The following is a 19,236-nucleotide window of genomic DNA, read 5'->3' as shown; positions in this document are numbered from 1 at the left end:
TGATTCATTAAGAAAAGAAACAAGTTACTATCTTTATGATGAAATCATTGACTAATTCACTCAACTGATTCATTAAGAAATTAAGTTACTATCTATATATGAGTCATTGGGTAGTTTACGGAGTCAATTCGTGCAAAAACACTGATTCATTATGGAAAGAAACAAGTTACAAGTATTAACAAGTATCTTTATGATTCAGTCATTTAATTAATTTGTTCAAAAACATTGATTTATTAAGGAAAAAAATACTGTTTATGAGGGAGTCATTGAATAATTCATTCAAGCAATTTGTTCAAAAACACTGATTCATAAATCTGATTTATTCAGGGTTTTTTGTTTTGTTTTAAATTGCAGTCAATAAGAGTTTTGATCAACCCAGTTTTTTTGTGTGTGCCACTCAGGACTGCCACTTCACCATTCGTGGTGGGAGGCAACTAGACGATGGGCAGTATCAGCTGCCGATGGTGGTCCTGATGCTGAACCTGCCTCACCCCACAAGGTCTGCTCCCACATTACTCAGCCCGGGCATGATGGAAAATCTCTTTCATGAGATGGGCCATGCCATGCACTCCATGCTGGGACGCACCCGCTACCAACATGTAACAGGTACAATATTATCACTACAAAAATCATCTCATTTTGTTCAGATATGTGGCCTTGATGGAGCAGCATCACAGTGAGATTATTTCTCTCTTTAGGAACACGGTGTGCCACTGATTTTGCAGAAGTACCTTCTATTCTAATGGAATATTTTGCCACAGACTATCGCGTGATAAGTCAGTTTGCTCGGCACTATCAGACTGGACAGGTAAACTGCACACTGCACTACAATATTCTTGTCAGCCTTGATCAGTATGATCATTATTTTAAAACTTATTTTGAATTCTAAGTCACTTTTTTCAGCTAGAATAAAGTGAGATTGATTCTTCTAAGTTTCAAACAGAAGGCAAAAGTACCACACAAAAAATCAATATGATTCATACATCCCCAAGTCCTCTGTATCTTTGTGTTATTTTTGGCTGAACATTTCATGGAAATTAAAATGTAATGTTTATTTATAGTTCTGTAATCTATATCATTTTTTTTACAGCCGTTGCCACAAAGCATGGTGGCCCGTCTTTGTGAGTCCAAGAAGGTCTGTGGTGCAGCTGACACTCAACTTCAGGTACCTGATCTTTTCATACAACATTGAAAAAAAAAAAATATCCAACCTGACTACATTTTCATAAGAGAGAGAACTGTTCTTTTTAAAATTAATTTGCAGGGTCATACTTTAAGTATGCACTGATATAGAAACAACTTACTATCTTTATGAATGATTCATTGAATGATTCACTCATCTGACTCATTCAAAAACACTGATTTATTAAGGAAGGAATACTGTCTTTGAGTGAGCCATTGAATAATTCACTCAATAACTCAATTCAATAAAACACTGATTATTTAAGTATAATAATCAGTTAATAAGAAATAAACAAATTACTGTCTTTATGAGTCAGTCATTGAATCATTTACCCATTCCATTTATTCAAAAACATTCATTCATTAAAGGGAAAAAATAGCATCTTTGTTAGGAAGTCATTGAATCATTCATTCAACTAATTCATTTAAAACACAGATTCATTATAGAAGAAATCAAGTTGCTATTTTTATGACAGGGTCATTCATTCAGAGTCACTCAACCGATTCATTCAAAAACACTGATTCATTAAGGGAAAAAATAGTATCTTTATGTGTGAGTCATTGAATCATTCATTCAACTAAATTATTCAAACACACTGATTGATTAAGGAAAGAAACAAGTTAGTATCTATATGAGTGAGTCATTGAATCATTTACCAAATCAAGTTGCTCAAAAACATTGATTTATTAAGGAAATTGATTTATTACTGTCTTTGAGTGAGCCATTGAATAATTCACTCAATAACTCAATTCAATAAAACACTGATTATTTAAGTATAATAATCAGTTAATAAGAAATAAAAAAATTACTATCTTTATGAGTTAGTCACTGAATCATTTACCCAATCCGTTTATTCAAAAACACTGATTCATTAAGGAAAAAAATAGTATCTTTGTGAGAAAGTCATTGTATCATTCATTCAATGGAGTCATTAAGGAAGAAAACAAGTTACTATCTTTATGATGTTGTTTATGATGAAGTTATTGAATCATTCACTCAACTGATTTATTACAACATGATTCATTACATATACTATCTTTATGTGTGAGTCATTAAATCATTAATTTAACTAATTCATTTAAACACTAATTCATTAAGGAAAGAAACAAGTTACTATCTATATGAGTGAGTCATTGAATCATGTGCCCAATAAATTCATTCAAAAGCCATGATTCATTAAGGAAAGAAAAACACTACTCACTTTATGAGTCAGTCATTGAATTATTTACCTAATCTGTTTATTCAAAAACATTGATTGATTAAGGAAAAAATGTTTATGTGTGACTCAGTGAATCATTTATTCAACTAATTCATTCAAAATCACTGATTCATTAAGAAAAGAAACAAGTTTTATTATTTATTTTTAGGAGTATTCAGAGTGAAGATTGTAAAATCAGTAGGCAAACATTTTAATAAATTGATTTACTGGGGAATAAATAGCATTTTAAAAATTAACATTTAAGAGCATTGTTAGTAAGAATTATTCTGGAAAAAAATGCTTAATTTTCTGCTTCCCAAAATAAGGGTAACAGTTTAGTATAGGGAACAATTCTCTCTATTAACCAGTTGCTTATTAGCATGCCTATTCATAAAATATTGGTTATTTATTAGAACTTATGATGCACATATTTTGCATGACCATATTCTACATCCCTAATCTTACCCAATACCCAAATTTAACAACTACCTTACTAACTACTAATAAGCAGCAAATTAGTAGTTTGTTGAGGCAAAAGTCATAGTTAATGGTTTGTTAATAGCAAGAATTGGACCTTAAAATAAAGTGTGACCTAAAAGATAATATCAAACAGTATATAATGCAGCATAAATGGTTAATTCATAAATGGTGTGTTATCTAAACTCAAGGTTTCTGTAAATGGTTCTCTTTAGGTTTTCTATGCAATCATCGATCAAGTTTATCATGGAAAACCACTAAATCGATCAACGACAGATATCATGATAGACATGCAGAAGAAGTATTATGGCCTGCCATACGTCACCAACACAGTAAGTTTGTTTCATTTCAATTAAAATAACTTTTTTGTGTTAATCCATATAGTAGAACTACAAAAAATTCCCTGAATTTTCAAAATCAGGTGTAGGAAATTTACTATGACTGTTTAGTCATTATGTATGGTCTTAAGTATAACTTTGAATTATTTGTCAGTTATTAAATGTTCCCTGGAAATCAATGTTTCACAAAAAGCACATCTCCCCATATGTAGGTGGTCCGTTGCCCTGAAATGAAGTGATCCGTCGCCGTTATTGAAGTTAATGAATGTTTAGGAATCGTTCCTTGACTAATCCTTAATAACATCTTATACTCCCGCTTCTGAAGTACAAAAACACATCAACACACCAAGGTAGTTTAGATTTGGCCTCTTTCCTGCCGTGTGGTTTTCTACATCTTTCACAGACTCTGCACGGTTAAAGGATTAAAATGCTTTTCTCCGCTCTCCGGCCCTGTTCGGGGGCCTTTTCTGCAATAACAAAGCAGAGATATACTTTGAAGAAGCACTCCCCGGGGGAAATATTTGAAACTCTTCTTTCAGAGTCTTTCTGGAAGGGAAAACATAGTTTGAAATGCTTTTCTCAGCTCTTCGGCAGCTGTAGAGATGGCCGCCTGAGAGCTGCAGTGATCTAAAACACATATTTTATTTCGGAATGGCCTTCATAAACCGTTCATCCTGGCCTGTAATTATGTGGAGCCACTGGGAATCAGGCCTCCCCCCCAACTCTAAATATTCCATTCTCTCTTTAATTGCTTCAGCCGTAATGTCTTTACCATCCTCTAAATCACCCAGCTTCCCCCTTTTTATCCGTTATTACTACCTCTCACGGGAACGCAGCTAATAGTATGCGTGTGTGTCTTTCGTTCTTGTAGGATGCATGAGACTATTAAAGAACAACTGAAAGCTTTCCTTAGTCCACATATGCCCGTAAAACCCAACCCTATTGAAATATGACAGCTGTTTTGACACATTTTGTTGCAGTAAAGATATAAAACCATATTTTTACCTGACTTTTTTTTTTTTTTTTATCATGACACACATGGGAATATTTTTATTGATCCCTCTAACCTTCAAAAGTTTGGGGTTGGTAAGTTTTTTTTCGAATGGCTTCATAACTCTCTTATGCTTTTCAAGCTTGAATTCATTTGATAAAAATACAGTAAAAATGGTAATATTGCAAAATAATTTTACAATTTCAAAACAACAGTTTTCTATTTTAAACACATATTTTGAAATTTTATTTATTCCTGTGATGCAAAGCTGAATTTTCAGCATCATGACCCTTCGAAAATCATTCTAATTAACTGATTTGCTGCTCGAGAAACATTTTCTTATTTTTATCAATGTTGAAAACAGTTGTGCTGCTACACAATACATTTTTTCAGGATTTGTTATGAATATAAAGTTCAAAACTGCAAAAAAGTACACGCATTTGGAGTTTATTTTGCCCATTTTATCATCCACCTGGGGGAAATTTTAGCCCTTATGGCTTTACAAAACTAGCACCCTGCAATTTGAGGTTTCATTTATGTCTTACCGCAAATGACACAGGCACCAGAGTTTTATACTGGGGTTTGTTCAAATCGCTAACCCTTATATACGTAATAATAGCGATGTCTGACCACTAATAAAGATTGCGGCCAAAGACGGAGATGGTTAATGATTCACAGAGAGCTGCATTTACAGTTGTTTGACTTTTGTTGACGTTGATTCGGTTTGCTAGGGCATTAATAGTGTTCTGCAAGATAATGTCAGCTGTTAGAAACATGGACCAGATGGAAGTTCTTGTCCTGTTGCTAATATTTGGGAACATTCGCACAGAGCATTACATTCCTCTGGCTGCTGAGATGCATCACGGGATGCAAAGAGCAGGTCCAAAAAGCATGATAATACCATGTTAGATTTGGTCCTTTTTGCTCAGTCAAGTAAATTCTTATAAAATGCATTTTAACATATCTTATGGCCTGCAGCTTGACAGGACCCATCTGCAGTGGAAATATTTCCATAACCGAATACAGATTTTAGGTGTTGATAGTCAAGTAGCTGTTCTGCTTTGCTAATGTTTAGCTTTCAGATGTTACGTCCCAGCAGGAGTGCATTTGAGCTTACTGAAGTCATTAGGGGCCATATGGGATATGTCTTGCTGGAACTCTGGAGCTTAACTCTGTATTATACAGCAGTTTCACCTTCTTCAACCATAATGTGTCTCTCATAGTGCTGTTTATACAACCCTGGCTCTCTTCAACAACTTTGCAGGGAAAAAAAAATTAAAGCACACATTCTGCATCAGAACAGAGTGTCCAGCTTGTCCCTTTGTGATCATTAGAGCCAGATGTCTTCCTTAATATCCTGTAGCATGATAGCAGTGCTTTTATAATGTACCTACTGCAAAAGTACATAGTTATATAACATGGGTATCTGTAAAATTTATGAGTACAGGTGGTTGGAACATTTTGATGTAAATCATGTATTTAAGACTGTATTTAAGCTTAAAGTCAGGTCGCTTGTACCTGGAACAGTGGAGAATGTTGCCCCAGGCCCTGTGATAGGAGCAAATGAGCTTTCTGTTTTTATTTTGGTTTATTTTGTTTGCTTTTTGTTTTTCTTTTTTTGTTTGCTTTTTCTTCGTTTCTTGTCTTTTTTTTTTTTTTTTTTTTTTTTTGTTTGTTTGTTTCATGATTTGTTGTTTTTGTTGGTTTATTTGTTTTGTTTGTTTGGTTTAGTTTTGTTTGGTTTGTTACGTGGTTTGTTTCTTAATTTGATTTGATTTGTTACTTTGGCTGGGTTGTTTGCTTTTTACTTTTTGTTTGGATTCTTGGTTTGGTTTGTTTAAATTTGTTTCTTGTTTTCTGTTTTCTTTGTTTCTTGGTTTGTCTTTTTTTGTTTAGTTTGTTTCTTGCTGTGCTGTTTTATTTATTTGTTTTTTTTTATTTAATTTTTCTTTTCCTTTTCTTTTGGTTCGTTATTTTATTTTCTTGGTTAGCTTTTATTTGTTTTTTTGAATTGTTTGTTTCTTGTATTTTTATCTTGTTTGTTTCATGTATTGTTTTATGTGTTTATTTATTGTTTCATTGTTTTGTTTGTTACTAAATTTCTTAATTTCTGTTTTTTGTATTGCTTTTTAGTTTTGTTTGCTTTGTTTGCTTTCTTGATTTCTTTTTTTGTTCCTTTTTGTTTGTTTCTTGTTTTTGTTTTTTTCTTTTTTTGTATAATTTTTTTTTCTTTTGTTTGTTTCATGTTTTGTTTTTGTTGGTTTATGTTTGTTTGGTTTGGTTTGGTTTAGTTTTGTTTAGTTTGTTACTGGGTTTGTTTGTTTCTTTCTTTCTTTCTTTCTTTCTTTCTTTGGTTTGATTTGTTACCTTGATTGGGTTGTTTTGCTTTTTATTTTTTATTTAAATTATTCATTTAATTTGGTTGTTGTTTTGATTTGTTCGTTTCTTGGTGTGCAATTTGGTTTCTTCGATTGTTTTTTTTTTTTTTTTTCTCCTTGTGTTGCTTATTTTGTTTGTTTCATGTTTTTGTTGGTTTGTTTGTTTTGTTTGTTTTTTAATTTGGTTTGATTTGTTACATTGTTTTGCTTTTTAATTTTTGTTTGGATTCTTAGGTTTGTTTGCTTGTTTGTTTGTTTGTTTCTTTTTTTTATTTGTCTGTTTTGTTGTTTCTCTGTGTGCTGTTGTAGTAGTTGATTGTTTTGTTTTGCCTCTTTATTTTGTTTTAGTTTTTGCATTTGTTTCTTGTATTGTTTTTTTTTTATTTTGTTTGTTTCGTGTTTTGATGTTTTCGTTGGTTTATTTGTTTTGTTTGTTAGGCTTATTTATTTGTTTTGTTTGTTACATAATTTCTTAGAAGTTTTTATTTATTTATTTTATTTTTTATTTGTTACCAGGTTTAGGTTGTTTTGCTTTTTAGTTTAGTTTGTTTGTTTTGTTTGGTTTCTTGGTTTGGTTTGGTTTGTTTTCTGGGTTAGATTTTTTTTTTTTTATTATTATTATTTTTTATTTTGCTTTGAAGTTTATTTAGTGTTTTGATGGCTTGTTTTGTTTTGCTTTTTTTGTTTTTCCATTTTAACTTGGTTTACAATTGTTTGTTTTAGGTTTGTGTTTTCTTTTTAGGGAGCGGTTTTGTTAGTTTTGTATTAAAATAACATTTATATAAAAATGTAAATGTTTGTATTGTACTTTTTTGTGTTTTATCTGTCAGACTTAGTAGGGAATCACATGATTTTTGGGAATGGGGTGTGAGGTTACCTTAAATTTTCTCAGATTCAGATATGCGTGTCCTGCAGGGCTGCGTCAAGACGGCATGTGAGACCCACCACGCAGAAAGTGCCGTTGAAGTTATTGTAGATTTGAATGCCGACGACTTAACATTCAGTGGCTCCACCACACCTGTAATGAAAGTAATGAAGAATGTCTTTCTTCATTCAGTATATCCCATACCAGTTACAGCATGACCATCTTACTTGCTGACGTTATGTACCCAGATATCCAGTTAGATTAGCTGCTGTAGCTATAAACTGATATTATCATATACCAACAGGTTTGTTGCCCCTATTTACTGCCATATCAAGCGTAGTGAGCTCGGTTCATTTCCTGAAGGGATAACGGTAACAGCGGGTGTCTAAGCACGTCTCCATCCCTCAGCAATTCGTTTGAACTACTGAGCTCTTTCAACACAAGTTTAGCCTGTGTTTTAATAGCAAAATACTTTTCAAACTTGCACCCACCCAAAACATTATCACTCTCTTTCATTTAGCTCAGAGTAAAGTAGCCATGGGAATAGGCTTTGCACCATTTGTGCTCTGGGAATGTAAATATTTAGTGATGAATGCGGTCCCGAAGGCATTGTGTGGCAATAACTTGACTCTTCTATTTAATTGGGTCACAGTTGGAGCTGAGATATTGGATGTTGTTAGCATCAGCATGTTTCCAGGTTAGGAAATAACTTGGCAAGGGTTTACAGAGTTGTAACCAGAATATTCCTTCGGCGGCTTATGATTATTTCACCTGCACCTGTCTCTGCAGGCCTGGCAGCTGAGGTTCAGTCATCTTGTCGGCTATGGGGCAAAGTACTACTCGTACCTTATGTCACGGGCGGTGGCCTCCATGGTGTGGAAGCAGTGTTTCTATAAAGACCCCCTCAACAGGTTTGTGCAAGACACATGCATTAGTTGTTATGCCACTACAATACATTGCTACACTCTTGGCACTTGCTGTGTAAACACACTCACAAAAAAAAAAAAAAAAATTGGCATGATTCGAAAAGGTTAAATGGTCCTGAATTAAAATAGTCACACTTGTGCTGTTCACCGTAAAAAATGACATCATTCAAAATGAATAGAAAGCAAATTTCATCTAGCAGAAATGTTAATATTCCACCCAAACAAAATCTTACTGAAAGCTCATTTTTTTAAGATATCAACCTTAAATTTGAAATACAACTTGTTTAGGTTTGTTTCTGAATATGTATATTTAATATAAAATTTGAAAATAGTATTTTTGGGTATTTTTCATAATAATAAACTTACACATCTATAATTTTTGTTTGTTTGTTTAAATTTCTTTTTAAGTTTTTACTTTTTTCACTTCAGCAATAATCTGGCAACTTTAAAAAGAGAAGAAACTTAATAAAAGCACTTTAAAAGTTTTATGTTCAAAAATATGCTCCAAAAACATAAATTGAAAATTATATATATATATATATATATATATATATATATATATATATATATATATATAAACAATAAAAAAATATGCTCCGTAAATATACCAATATACCATAAATTCCTTTACAAAAATAACTTAAAAAGACTTAACTATAATGCGTTCATTAAAAAAATAAAATATTATAATAATAATAATAATAATAGTTGACTGGTTTGTTTTTTTCTTTATTCCTTGCTCTTTTTTTTGTTTGTTTAGTGATTTATGTTTGTTGTTTTTGTTGGTTTGTTTTTGTTTGTTTTGTTTGTTACTGGGTTTGTTTGTACAAAATATAAAATACAAAAAATTATCAGACTAAATGATAGTGGATTCACCTTAATAATAATAATACTAATAATAATAATCTGTTTTTTTTCTTTGTTTCTTGCATTGTTTTTTGTTTTGTTTTGTTTTGTTTTTTTATGGTTTTTTTTGTTGGTTTATTTTTGTTTTGTTTGTTTGGTTTATTTTCATTTTGTTTAGTTTGTTACTGGGTTTGTTTGTTTGTACAAAATGTAAAATACAAAAATCCACTAAATTATAAATTACATTTTTACATTTTTAAATGACAAAATACATGGATATTAAAGGTTCTTCATCGCACCATACATGCCAATAAAAAAAACTTTATTTTTATAAGTGTATGCAAGCATGAAATTCATCCAATGAATGATTTCTGCATCCTATACAGCATTAAATTACCTGACATATTTGTTTCTTTTCCCCCAGAAGATATAAACCGTACATTTTAAATGTGTATATCTACTAAAAGTGGTTTTAGTTGAAATTTCAGAGTGTTCTAACATTAATATGGCCTTGAAGCTAATATAGGCACAGACTGAAAACCGCAAAACTCCTGTTTTCATTTCATAGGGTCTTTGAAAATACCAGGATATCTTAATTACTCCGCTGTGGTTTTGTTCTTTACCACTTCCTTTTGTTTGGACAGTTTTGGACATGTCAGGCAGTTAGAGAGGGAACATAAGGGTTTATAGGCATGGATTGTGGGAACGATGCTGGTAGTGTCAAGTAAACCTCTGTCTGCTCGCGTTGTTGCAGGGAAACCGGAGAGCGGTACCGTAGAGAGATGCTGGCTCATGGGGGTGGGAAGGAGCCCATGCTGATGGTTGAAGGTAAGAAAAGAAGCCTGCACCTGAGAGAATGAACACAGTGTCGGTTCAGTCACTGCCATTTCTTTGTCCCTTAAAGAATCAGCACAAAGAGTCCAGATTGACCTTGTTTTCTTTCTGAGTACATGTTCCTGGTGTTATACTGAATGATTCATAAGTGCATGTTATTAAAAAAAGTGCCCCATTAATGTCAAAATGTATTAACCTACAATAAATAATTTCCATGAGGGAATATAAATTTCCATTTAAATCACAGCAATAATAGAATATAAGAGTAGATTACTACTGGGATAAGTGAAGATGACACAATAACAGAATCTCTACTGGATGACAAATTTCCCAGCCCTGGTATTGCAAAAAAAAAAAAAAAAAAATGAATTGATAGTGTTAATGTTATATTATTGAATGCATTTGCATCAGGTTGGAATTACAATAATATTACTTTCCGAGTAGTAAAAAAAAAAACATTTTTATTTTTATTTTATTTTATTTTATTTTATTTTTTTACTTTTTTATTTAAAATGATACAATTATAATATCTGCTGTTAATTCAGTTATTGGCCATAATAAAAATTATTATATTTATGACTTATATATCAACTGAAACATCAGTTCCTCATTTACCGATTCCTTAGCTACTTTAGCTATTTTTCATTGTTAACTTTCTGAACCAGTGGTTCTCCTCAGTACACCCCATGGCCCCCTCCTCTGTGCCGGATCGCAGTGGAACAAGAGCCACCCTAGAGAGAGCTTGTAGCCTGGGCTGTTTTTATCTGCGCGGGCTCCTCGCTCTGAGCTGGCCGGATCCCAGGCCTCTGGTGCTGAAAAGTCCAGGCTGGATTAGATGGCATAGCAGAGAGAGGAAAGTGACGGACTGACGGCCATGCTGACTGAAGCCCTGTGTTCTCCAGCCATGGGCGGCACAGAGGCGTCTTTCATGGCCCTCAGCTTTCCCAGGGACCTCTATTTTAGTGCCGAAGGACAGACTGAAAGAACAATAGCTGACTCGAGCACCTGGGCTGGGATGTGTTTTAGCACTGTATCACACAGATGGTGGCATGCATGAGTTTGAGATACAGGATCACAGGAGGGTCAGGTTCACCTTAGTTTCAAACATTTCTTAATGACGTTTCAATTAAAACTGCATTCATATTCATCAATTAATCTATCACAAAGAAAGGCAGAACTTATAAATAACGTTATAAACACTGGATTAACATTTCTTGAAGAAATCATTTGTTGAAGGGGAAAAAAACATTTCCTTAATAAGAATATTTGTGTTTTCAGTCAGATGGACACAGGAATCAAAGCATTGACACAGTATTGTGTAATGAATTGTTAAATACAGTTAATGTCAATCTGCAAAATGTTAATCATTGTAGCAAAATAAGAGGGATCATACAAAATGCATGTTAGTTTTTATTTAGTGCTGACTTGAATAAGATATTTCACATTAAAGAGGTTTACATAAAGTCTGCAAGAGAAAATAGTAGTTGAATTTATAAAAATGTCCCTGTTCAAAAGTTTACATACGCTTGATTTTTAATACTATGTTGTTACCTGAATGATCCACAGCTGTTTTTTTTTTGTTATAGTTGTTCATGAGTCCCTTGTTTGTCCTGAACAGTTAAACTGTCTGCTGCTCTTCAGAAATTCTTCGTTTTTTCAACATTTTTGTGTATTTGAACCCTTTCCAATAATGACTGTATGATTTTGAGATCATCTTTTCACACTGAGGACAACTGAGGGACTCATGCAATTATTACAGAAGGTTCAAAGAAAATTTAAAAACTAGAATTAATATTCTAAATAATATTGTAATATTCTAACAAAAAAGTAATAAATTATATTATACAATATTATATTTAATATATTGAGGAATATTGTAATATAGTAATAAAATAGTAAGGTTTAAAAGTTTCAGTATAAAATTATTTACAGCATATTAATCAGCATATTAAAATGACCTCTGGAGTTCTGAAAATGTGAATCTGAATTCTGACTCCTGAAAATGTATCGAAAATATAATAATAGTAATAAGAATAAATAATAAATAATAATAAATGGATAACTGTTATGTTAAATTGTCAAATTACTTCACAATATTACTATTTTTGCTGTATTCTTAAGCAAATGCATTAATTTTTGTAGAAACTTTGTAATGTTTCAGATTCTGCATTATTTAATAGTCCGATAATTTGTATCATTAACTATGTAAACTGTTTGTACAAACGTTTCATTCAAATAATGCCTCACATGATATATGGAATATGCTTATTTTTATTTTCAATTTTTACTCAAATTTATGAGAGCTTAATTCTGCCACAGAATAAATCAATAAAAAAAAATAATAATTGTGACTTATCCCACAATTCTGAAAGAAAAAAAAAAAATATCTTGGTTTATTATCGCTGTAAACTCAGAGTTGTGACTCACAATTGCAAGAAAAAAGTCAGAATTGTGAGATTAAAAAGACCCAACTACCTTTTATATTTTTAAAAAGAATATAAACTTTACCACTTGGAATATTATTTATATTTTTGCATTTTTATTTATATATTTTTTTATAATTGATTTAATATTAACTTTTTTTTGTATTGGTATTGTTCAAAAGTTTGAGGTTGGTAAGATTTAGATTTTTGGGGGGGATATTACATATATTTATATGTATTTATTTAGTTATTATATATGAGTATTATAAAATTATATACAATACTTACTTTAGCTATTTTTCATTGTTAACTTTTGTTTATATATATATATATATATATATATATATATATATATGTGTGTGTGTGTGTGTGTGTGTGTACAAACAGATGTGATCATCTCATGTGCTTAAGAACAAGATATACTAAATATGTTTATTTTTTCAACTTTTTACTAATTTTTTTTAAGCTTATTTCTGCCACTAAACAAACAAATTTAAAAAGTAATTGTGACTTCTTATCTCTAAAAACTCTAAAAACTCTGAATTGCTTTATAAACAGGAGTGCACATGAGGTTTTTTTTTTTTTTTTTTTTTTTTTTAAGCGTAGTTCTCATAAGGGTACTGTAGATTTGGTTTGGTCCTCACACTTCACATAGCGTGACCCAATAAATATAAAAAATTAATAATCGTGATAATAATATCATTGGACTTTATTTATTTAGAATTATGCTTTCAGTTCGAATAGAAATCTCATACAGTATTTACAGTTTGTCAGTCTAAAATGGTAATTGTGCATTAGCAGCTGTCAACCATGTTGGTACGCAAATGCGCGCTCTGAACTTATTTACACAGCGCATTTTCTTTTGGTTGTGCATGCATACCTGCGGACCACTTATGTGCAGCCCTGCTTATAAACTCTGTAAACTCAGAATTGAGATCAAAAAGTTGGAAGTAATTTTCAATATTTTTATTCTAATAAAAATATTTATGAGGAGTCAAAATAGTGAGATGTATCCTCAAAATCTGAGGGGGAAAAAAGTCAGAATTCTGTGATTTCCAAAGTTTTCATAGTTGAACAGACCTTAAGCCACATGATTCACATACACAGTGGCATAATCCTTGAAATAAGAGCTTCCTTTTTATTTTTTTGACAAGGCTTTGAAACCTCCAGTTTTAATTACAGAGTCGATGATGAAGTAATTTCAGCCTTCAGGTAAATCATGAGCTTATTGCTTTCAACTTGTGACATGTTTCAAATAGTTACAAATGCAGGCGCACGTCAAAGCCGTGGAGTAACCAGAAAATCTCTTCATCTGCTGGGAGGGAGGTTGTAATTATCTTCTCAGTCTTTAAACATTGCTCAACCTGAGTCAAAGCAGCATTCATAGAAACCAAGACATCTGCAACTCAGTCTATGCCGTTTTAGGAGCACATAACAAAACAATGAACTCGATTTGGTTGCATAAGACCTCATATAGTATCTTATGTCAAGTCCTCGTTTGACCTCGTGATAACCCTGTCCTGTTTCACATGAAACCCAAACCAGCACTACCTGAGTCATGTTCCACCATGTCTGTGTGCCCACGTAACTGCACAAGGTGTGGCGCGCGGCACAGGAGCCAAAGAGCGGCGTTTAAACAGGGATTAATTGAGGAGAGATGAGCCTGCCTCACTTTGATGTGTCTTTAGTTTCATCATCCTCAAATCTCAGTCAGGAGCTCTTCTGGCCAATCACAGAGAGTGTCCTCATCCTCTTGTTCTCCTCAGATAAATGAAGCTGTCTGTGAAGGGAAGTTGTTTGAAAAGGCATGTCGGACATTCGTTCTGTGGTTGACCTCCATTTCAAAGCACACACAGCTGGATTGTTCAGGGCTTCTTCAACTAGAAAGTCCCTTTGATTCATAATAAAACACACACAGTACACCTGCACTGATAAATATGGTGACATTAGTCCATCCTTCCTTGCAAATGTTTGATCCCATCAACTGTTTAATCATGTTCCCACATGGAAAAGAATAATTATTCCTCAGTGGTAGGATTAAACTTTAGTAGTGGGGTTGTTTGTCACAAGACCTTTGATCATGGGTAGCTTTTTTTTCTTTAAATTTTATTTATATTATTTTCTTGATATTTTTTAAATATATATTAGGGCTGTCGGTCGATTAAAATGTTTAATATAATTTCATGATGTGTCGATTATATTAAATTTAATAATAATAATAATAATAATAATATTAATAATAGTAATAATAATATAAATAATATAAATAAATTTAATAATAAAGGTTTAAAACGACATAAGGGTGTGTAAATGCCAGAATTATTAATATTTGTTTGTTTGTTTGTTTTAATGATACTCTAAATAAGAAGCTAAATCTGCCAGCAGGTGGCAGTAAATGTATTTATGAATCATTCGATTAGTTCAAATGAGTAATTCATTCAGGAATCCAGTAAACGACTCTCATTAGGAATGGGCCTTTGAGTCACTGTTCACATGATTCGTTCAAAACGCGGATTCATTCAGAAGCTAAACACCACTGTGTTGCTCGGAGATGTGTAACAATTCTGCTATGGCTTCAAAGGTTATATATGTTCTCTGCAAAATTTAGCAAAAACACACAATTTATACACACAATATCTTGAATTTTAGGGCATAACTGCATTTATGGAGTTTTTGCCCTACGACTATTACAAAAAAAAAAAGCACTTCTCGCATGCACATAAAACAAAAGTTTGATAAACAAAAGTTTAAGGCATTTACGTGACCTTTAGTACACTGACCAGAATTATAAACGCAACACTTTTGTTTTTGCCCCCATTTTTCATGAGCTGAACTCAAAGATCTAAGACTTTTTCTATATACACAAAAGGCCTATTTCTCTCAAATATTGCTCTGTCTAAATCTGTGTTAGTGAGCTCTTCTCCTTTACTGAAATAATCCATCCATCTCACCTCACACCTCACTTTTGAGGGAGCGTGCAATTGGCATGCTGACTGCAGGAATGTCCACCAGAGCTGTTGCCCGTGAATTGAATGTTCATTTCTCTACCATAAGCCGTCTTCACACCAGCCCAGGACCTTCACATCCAGCATCTTCACCTCAAGATTGTCTGAAACCAGCCACCTGGACAGCTGCTGCAACAATCGGTTTGCATTACCAAAGAATTTCTGCACAAACGGTCAGAAACCGTCTCAGGGAAGCTCATCTGCATGCTCGTCGTCCTCATCGGGGACTCGACTTGACTGCAGTTCGTCGTCATAACCAACTTTTGCAATCACATTCGATGGCATCTGGCACTTTGGAGAGGTGTTCTCTTCACGGATGAATCCCAGTTTTCACTGTACAGGGCAGATGACAGACAGTGTGTATGGCGTTGTTTGGGTGAGCGGTTTGCTGATGGCCCATGGTGGCGGTGGGGTTATGGTATGGGTAGGCGCATGTTATAGACAACGAACACAGGTGCATTTTATTGATGGCATTTTGAATGCACAAAGATACCGTGATGATCACCTCATGTTGCAGCACAATAATGCATGGCTCCATGTTGCAAAGATCTATACACAATTCCTGGAAGCTGAAAACATCCCAGTTCTTTCATGGCCAGCATACTCATGTCACCCATTGAGCATGTTTGGGATGCTCTGGATCAGCATATACGATACCACCCAAACACCCCATCCCCACCCCCCCGGTACAGTACAACTGCACATTTTAGACTGGCCTTTTATTGTGGCCAGCCTAAGGCACACCTGTGCAATAATCATGCTGTCTAATCAGCATCTTGACATGCCACACCTGTGAGGTGGATGGATTATCTCGGTAAAGAAGTGCTCACTAACACAGATTTAGACAGATTTGTGAACAATATTTGAGAGAAATAGGCCTTTTGTGTACATAGAAAAAGTCTTAGATCTTTGAGTTCAGCTGAAAAGCATAAAAAATGGGGGCAAAAACAAAAGTGTTGCATTTAGAATTTTGGTCAGTGTAAGTTGCATAGAAGTTGTAAGACATTTAAAAAAAAAAACTCAAATAGCTCAAAACACTGATGCATTTTAATTGATCTATATGATCTAGATCAGTGGTTCCCAACCACTTTCCTGGAGGCCACCCAACACTGCATGTTTTCCATGTCTCCTTAATCAAACACACCTAATTCAGATCATCAGCTCATTAGTAGAGACTCCCAAGACCTGAAATGGGTGTGTCAGACAAAGACGAGATGCAAAATGTGCAGTGTTGGGGGGCCTCCAGGAACGTGGTTGGGAACCACTGATCTAGATCATTCCAGAGATCAAAGGAAACAATAATATAGGCCAACTCTTTGACATCAGAAATGTAAAGCTCATTCCTGGACGTTTATCTGATATCTTAATTCTCACTGGATATGGCCATAATTTGTATATTTTTTTGTTTTAGAAAAGGAAAAAATGTGAGTCTGGATTGGGTTTTAGTCAGAATCCCCTCTAGAGTGTGCTCAGGAAATTGGCATCATTATAGAAAGTGCTATTGAAGCTGGAGACGTCTAGTCCTTGTGTGATTCACTCAGAGATTAAAGCGATAGTCCGTCTTACATCTTTAGCGCTCTGAACAGAATCTGTGGCTGTAGCATTCAGCTTAAAAAAACAAAAACAAAATATATGAGTATAGTAATGTGTAGAGCTGGAGGTGATAATACTTTTATCGACATAATGTCAGCAGCTAAAGTCAGACAGGTGATGATATAAGCAGCAGGTTTTATTACTAGTCTCTCTGTATCTTTCATGCCCGAGTCATGTCAAGTAGGTCAGAAACCACCTGGCAGCTATTTGGCAGCTTACGCTTAAAAACCCACCAAATCCAGATCCTAAATCTACAGAGCCCATAAGGGGACATGATGATGGGAAAATATGAGATGGCAGGAAAAGATATATATCAGTGCTTCTGCATTGTCTCACAACATTTTTCAGAGATAATGTAAAGTTTCTTGGAGGAATGCAATATTTAAAAGAATTAAAATGTTTGCAATGCAAACATCACTGGGACAACGCAATACTTTTGCGAGCGAATCCAAATGCTTTGCGAGAGGGAGCGCAAACATTTTTCTAGAAAATGCAAAGTTGCATGGGGAATGCAATACTTTTGCAAGATCATGAGAGAATGCGAAGTTCCTCAAGGGAACGCAATACTTTGAGAAAGAATTGAAATGTTTGCAAAAAAATGGAAACATTCTCGGGAGAACGCAATACTTTTGGAAGAGAATGTAAATGTTTTGAGAGAACATTTTCTCAAGGGAACACATATATATAATTAAATAGAAAATTGTGTGTGTATTTATACATTCATACAAAATAAAAACGATAAAACTATATATACACATACACACACACACACACACACACACACACACATACACATGTTGTGTTTACATGTTTTATGGGGACATTCCATAGGCGTAATGGTTTTTATACTGTACAAACCCTATTTTCTATCGCCCTACACCTACCCTACACCTACACCTACACCTAGCCCTCACAGGAGACTGTGCACACTTTTACTTTCTCAAAAAAACTCATTCTGCATGATTTATAAGCCTGTTTCCTCATGGAGACCTCACAAATGTCCCCACAAGGTCAAAATTTACTGGTATTACTATCCTTGTGGGGACATTTGGTCCCCATAACGTGATAAATACCAGGTGCACACACACACACACACACACACACACATATATATATAAATATAAATATAAATATAAATATATATAAAATACATTAGTGGTGTCAAAATTAGCAGGCGATTATTTTTTTAATTTTAATGCGTTAAAAATATTTAACGCAATTAACGCAGGGGCGGGGCTAGGTTTGGCCACCCCATCCACAACCGCTAAAGAATTGCGTTTTTAGACACATTTAGAGGCAGAACATAATAACGACCACGTCAAATGGGAGACTTTTCAGACGTGCGCTCCAACGTCACCTCAGCGCCAGGCGCCAGCGAGCACGGAAATGGTACCGGTGAGGAGAAGCTTCAGTAGAACATCATTGAACTGCGGTCAGATGAGGTGTTGTCTGGTCATATATCAGTAAAAACATCTTCCTGTCCTGTCAGCCACTATACTGTGCTCCTACCACGTGCTCTTCAAGTGCACGCACAAATATGCCAGCGCATGCTGTATTAGGCTATAGCCTATTAAAGCGCTGTATCGTATTAAAACCCAAATGAAGCTACAAGTATGTAGTTATGTCGTCAGTTAAGTCATGACGTTACAGAAAAGATGACTAAAGCTCCCTTAAAACTGTGCATGTAAGTGTTTATTATTTAAGAGTCGCATTTAGATCTGCTTCAAGTTCAGCAAAGTAACAGCAGCCAAAATGTCCTAATAACAGCTGCTGTGATGTCTGTTAATCAAAAAACAAAATTAAAAAAGAGGAAATCAATAACTTCTGTAGTTTTAAGCTTTATCTTTTATTTCATTTAGATTTTAGTGTTTGATAACTTTGTTATATTTGGCTATATTTTCTTGCTGAAGGGCACAGCTATATGACAATTATTATATTGGGTGTCACCTGATCTTTGGTCCACTCGCCACCAGAGGTCGCCTTGCCACTACACGGACTGTTGCACTACTACCCGGACTACCTTTCCCATGCTCCACCTCACTCACTGCGCTCACAGCTGCAGCCAATCACGAACAGCATAAATACGAGTCCTTCCCACTATTCTGGGCCGAGTATTGTACAGTGTTTAGCACTTGTCTTGTGTTAGCTGCATTACGGAGCCACTTCCTAGTTCTAGTTA

General features: G+C 34.1%; 1 protein-coding gene across 1 annotated transcript in view; it reads left to right on the top strand.

Moving 5' to 3' along the window:
- The window catches only part of mipepa (mitochondrial intermediate peptidase a), a 30,522-nt gene that overhangs the window by 6,833 nt on the left and 4,453 nt on the right, over positions 1-19,236 (top strand). The window contains exons 13-18 of the mRNA XM_051130277.1: positions 402-606; positions 699-808; positions 1,091-1,165; positions 3,074-3,190; positions 8,220-8,341; positions 9,957-10,030. Of these exons, the coding sequence (XP_050986234.1) occupies positions 402-606; positions 699-808; positions 1,091-1,165; positions 3,074-3,190; positions 8,220-8,341; positions 9,957-10,030 (703 nt within the window). The remainder of the gene's footprint in view (positions 1-401; positions 607-698; positions 809-1,090; positions 1,166-3,073; positions 3,191-8,219; positions 8,342-9,956; positions 10,031-19,236) is intronic.

Source organism: Labeo rohita, chromosome 15, assembly GCF_022985175.1.
Source record: "Labeo rohita strain BAU-BD-2019 chromosome 15, IGBB_LRoh.1.0, whole genome shotgun sequence".
Lineage (NCBI taxonomy): Eukaryota > Metazoa > Chordata > Actinopteri > Cypriniformes > Cyprinidae > Labeo > Labeo rohita.
Note: the sequence above shows the minus strand (reverse complement) of the source record. Positions and strands in the feature narration are given on the sequence as shown.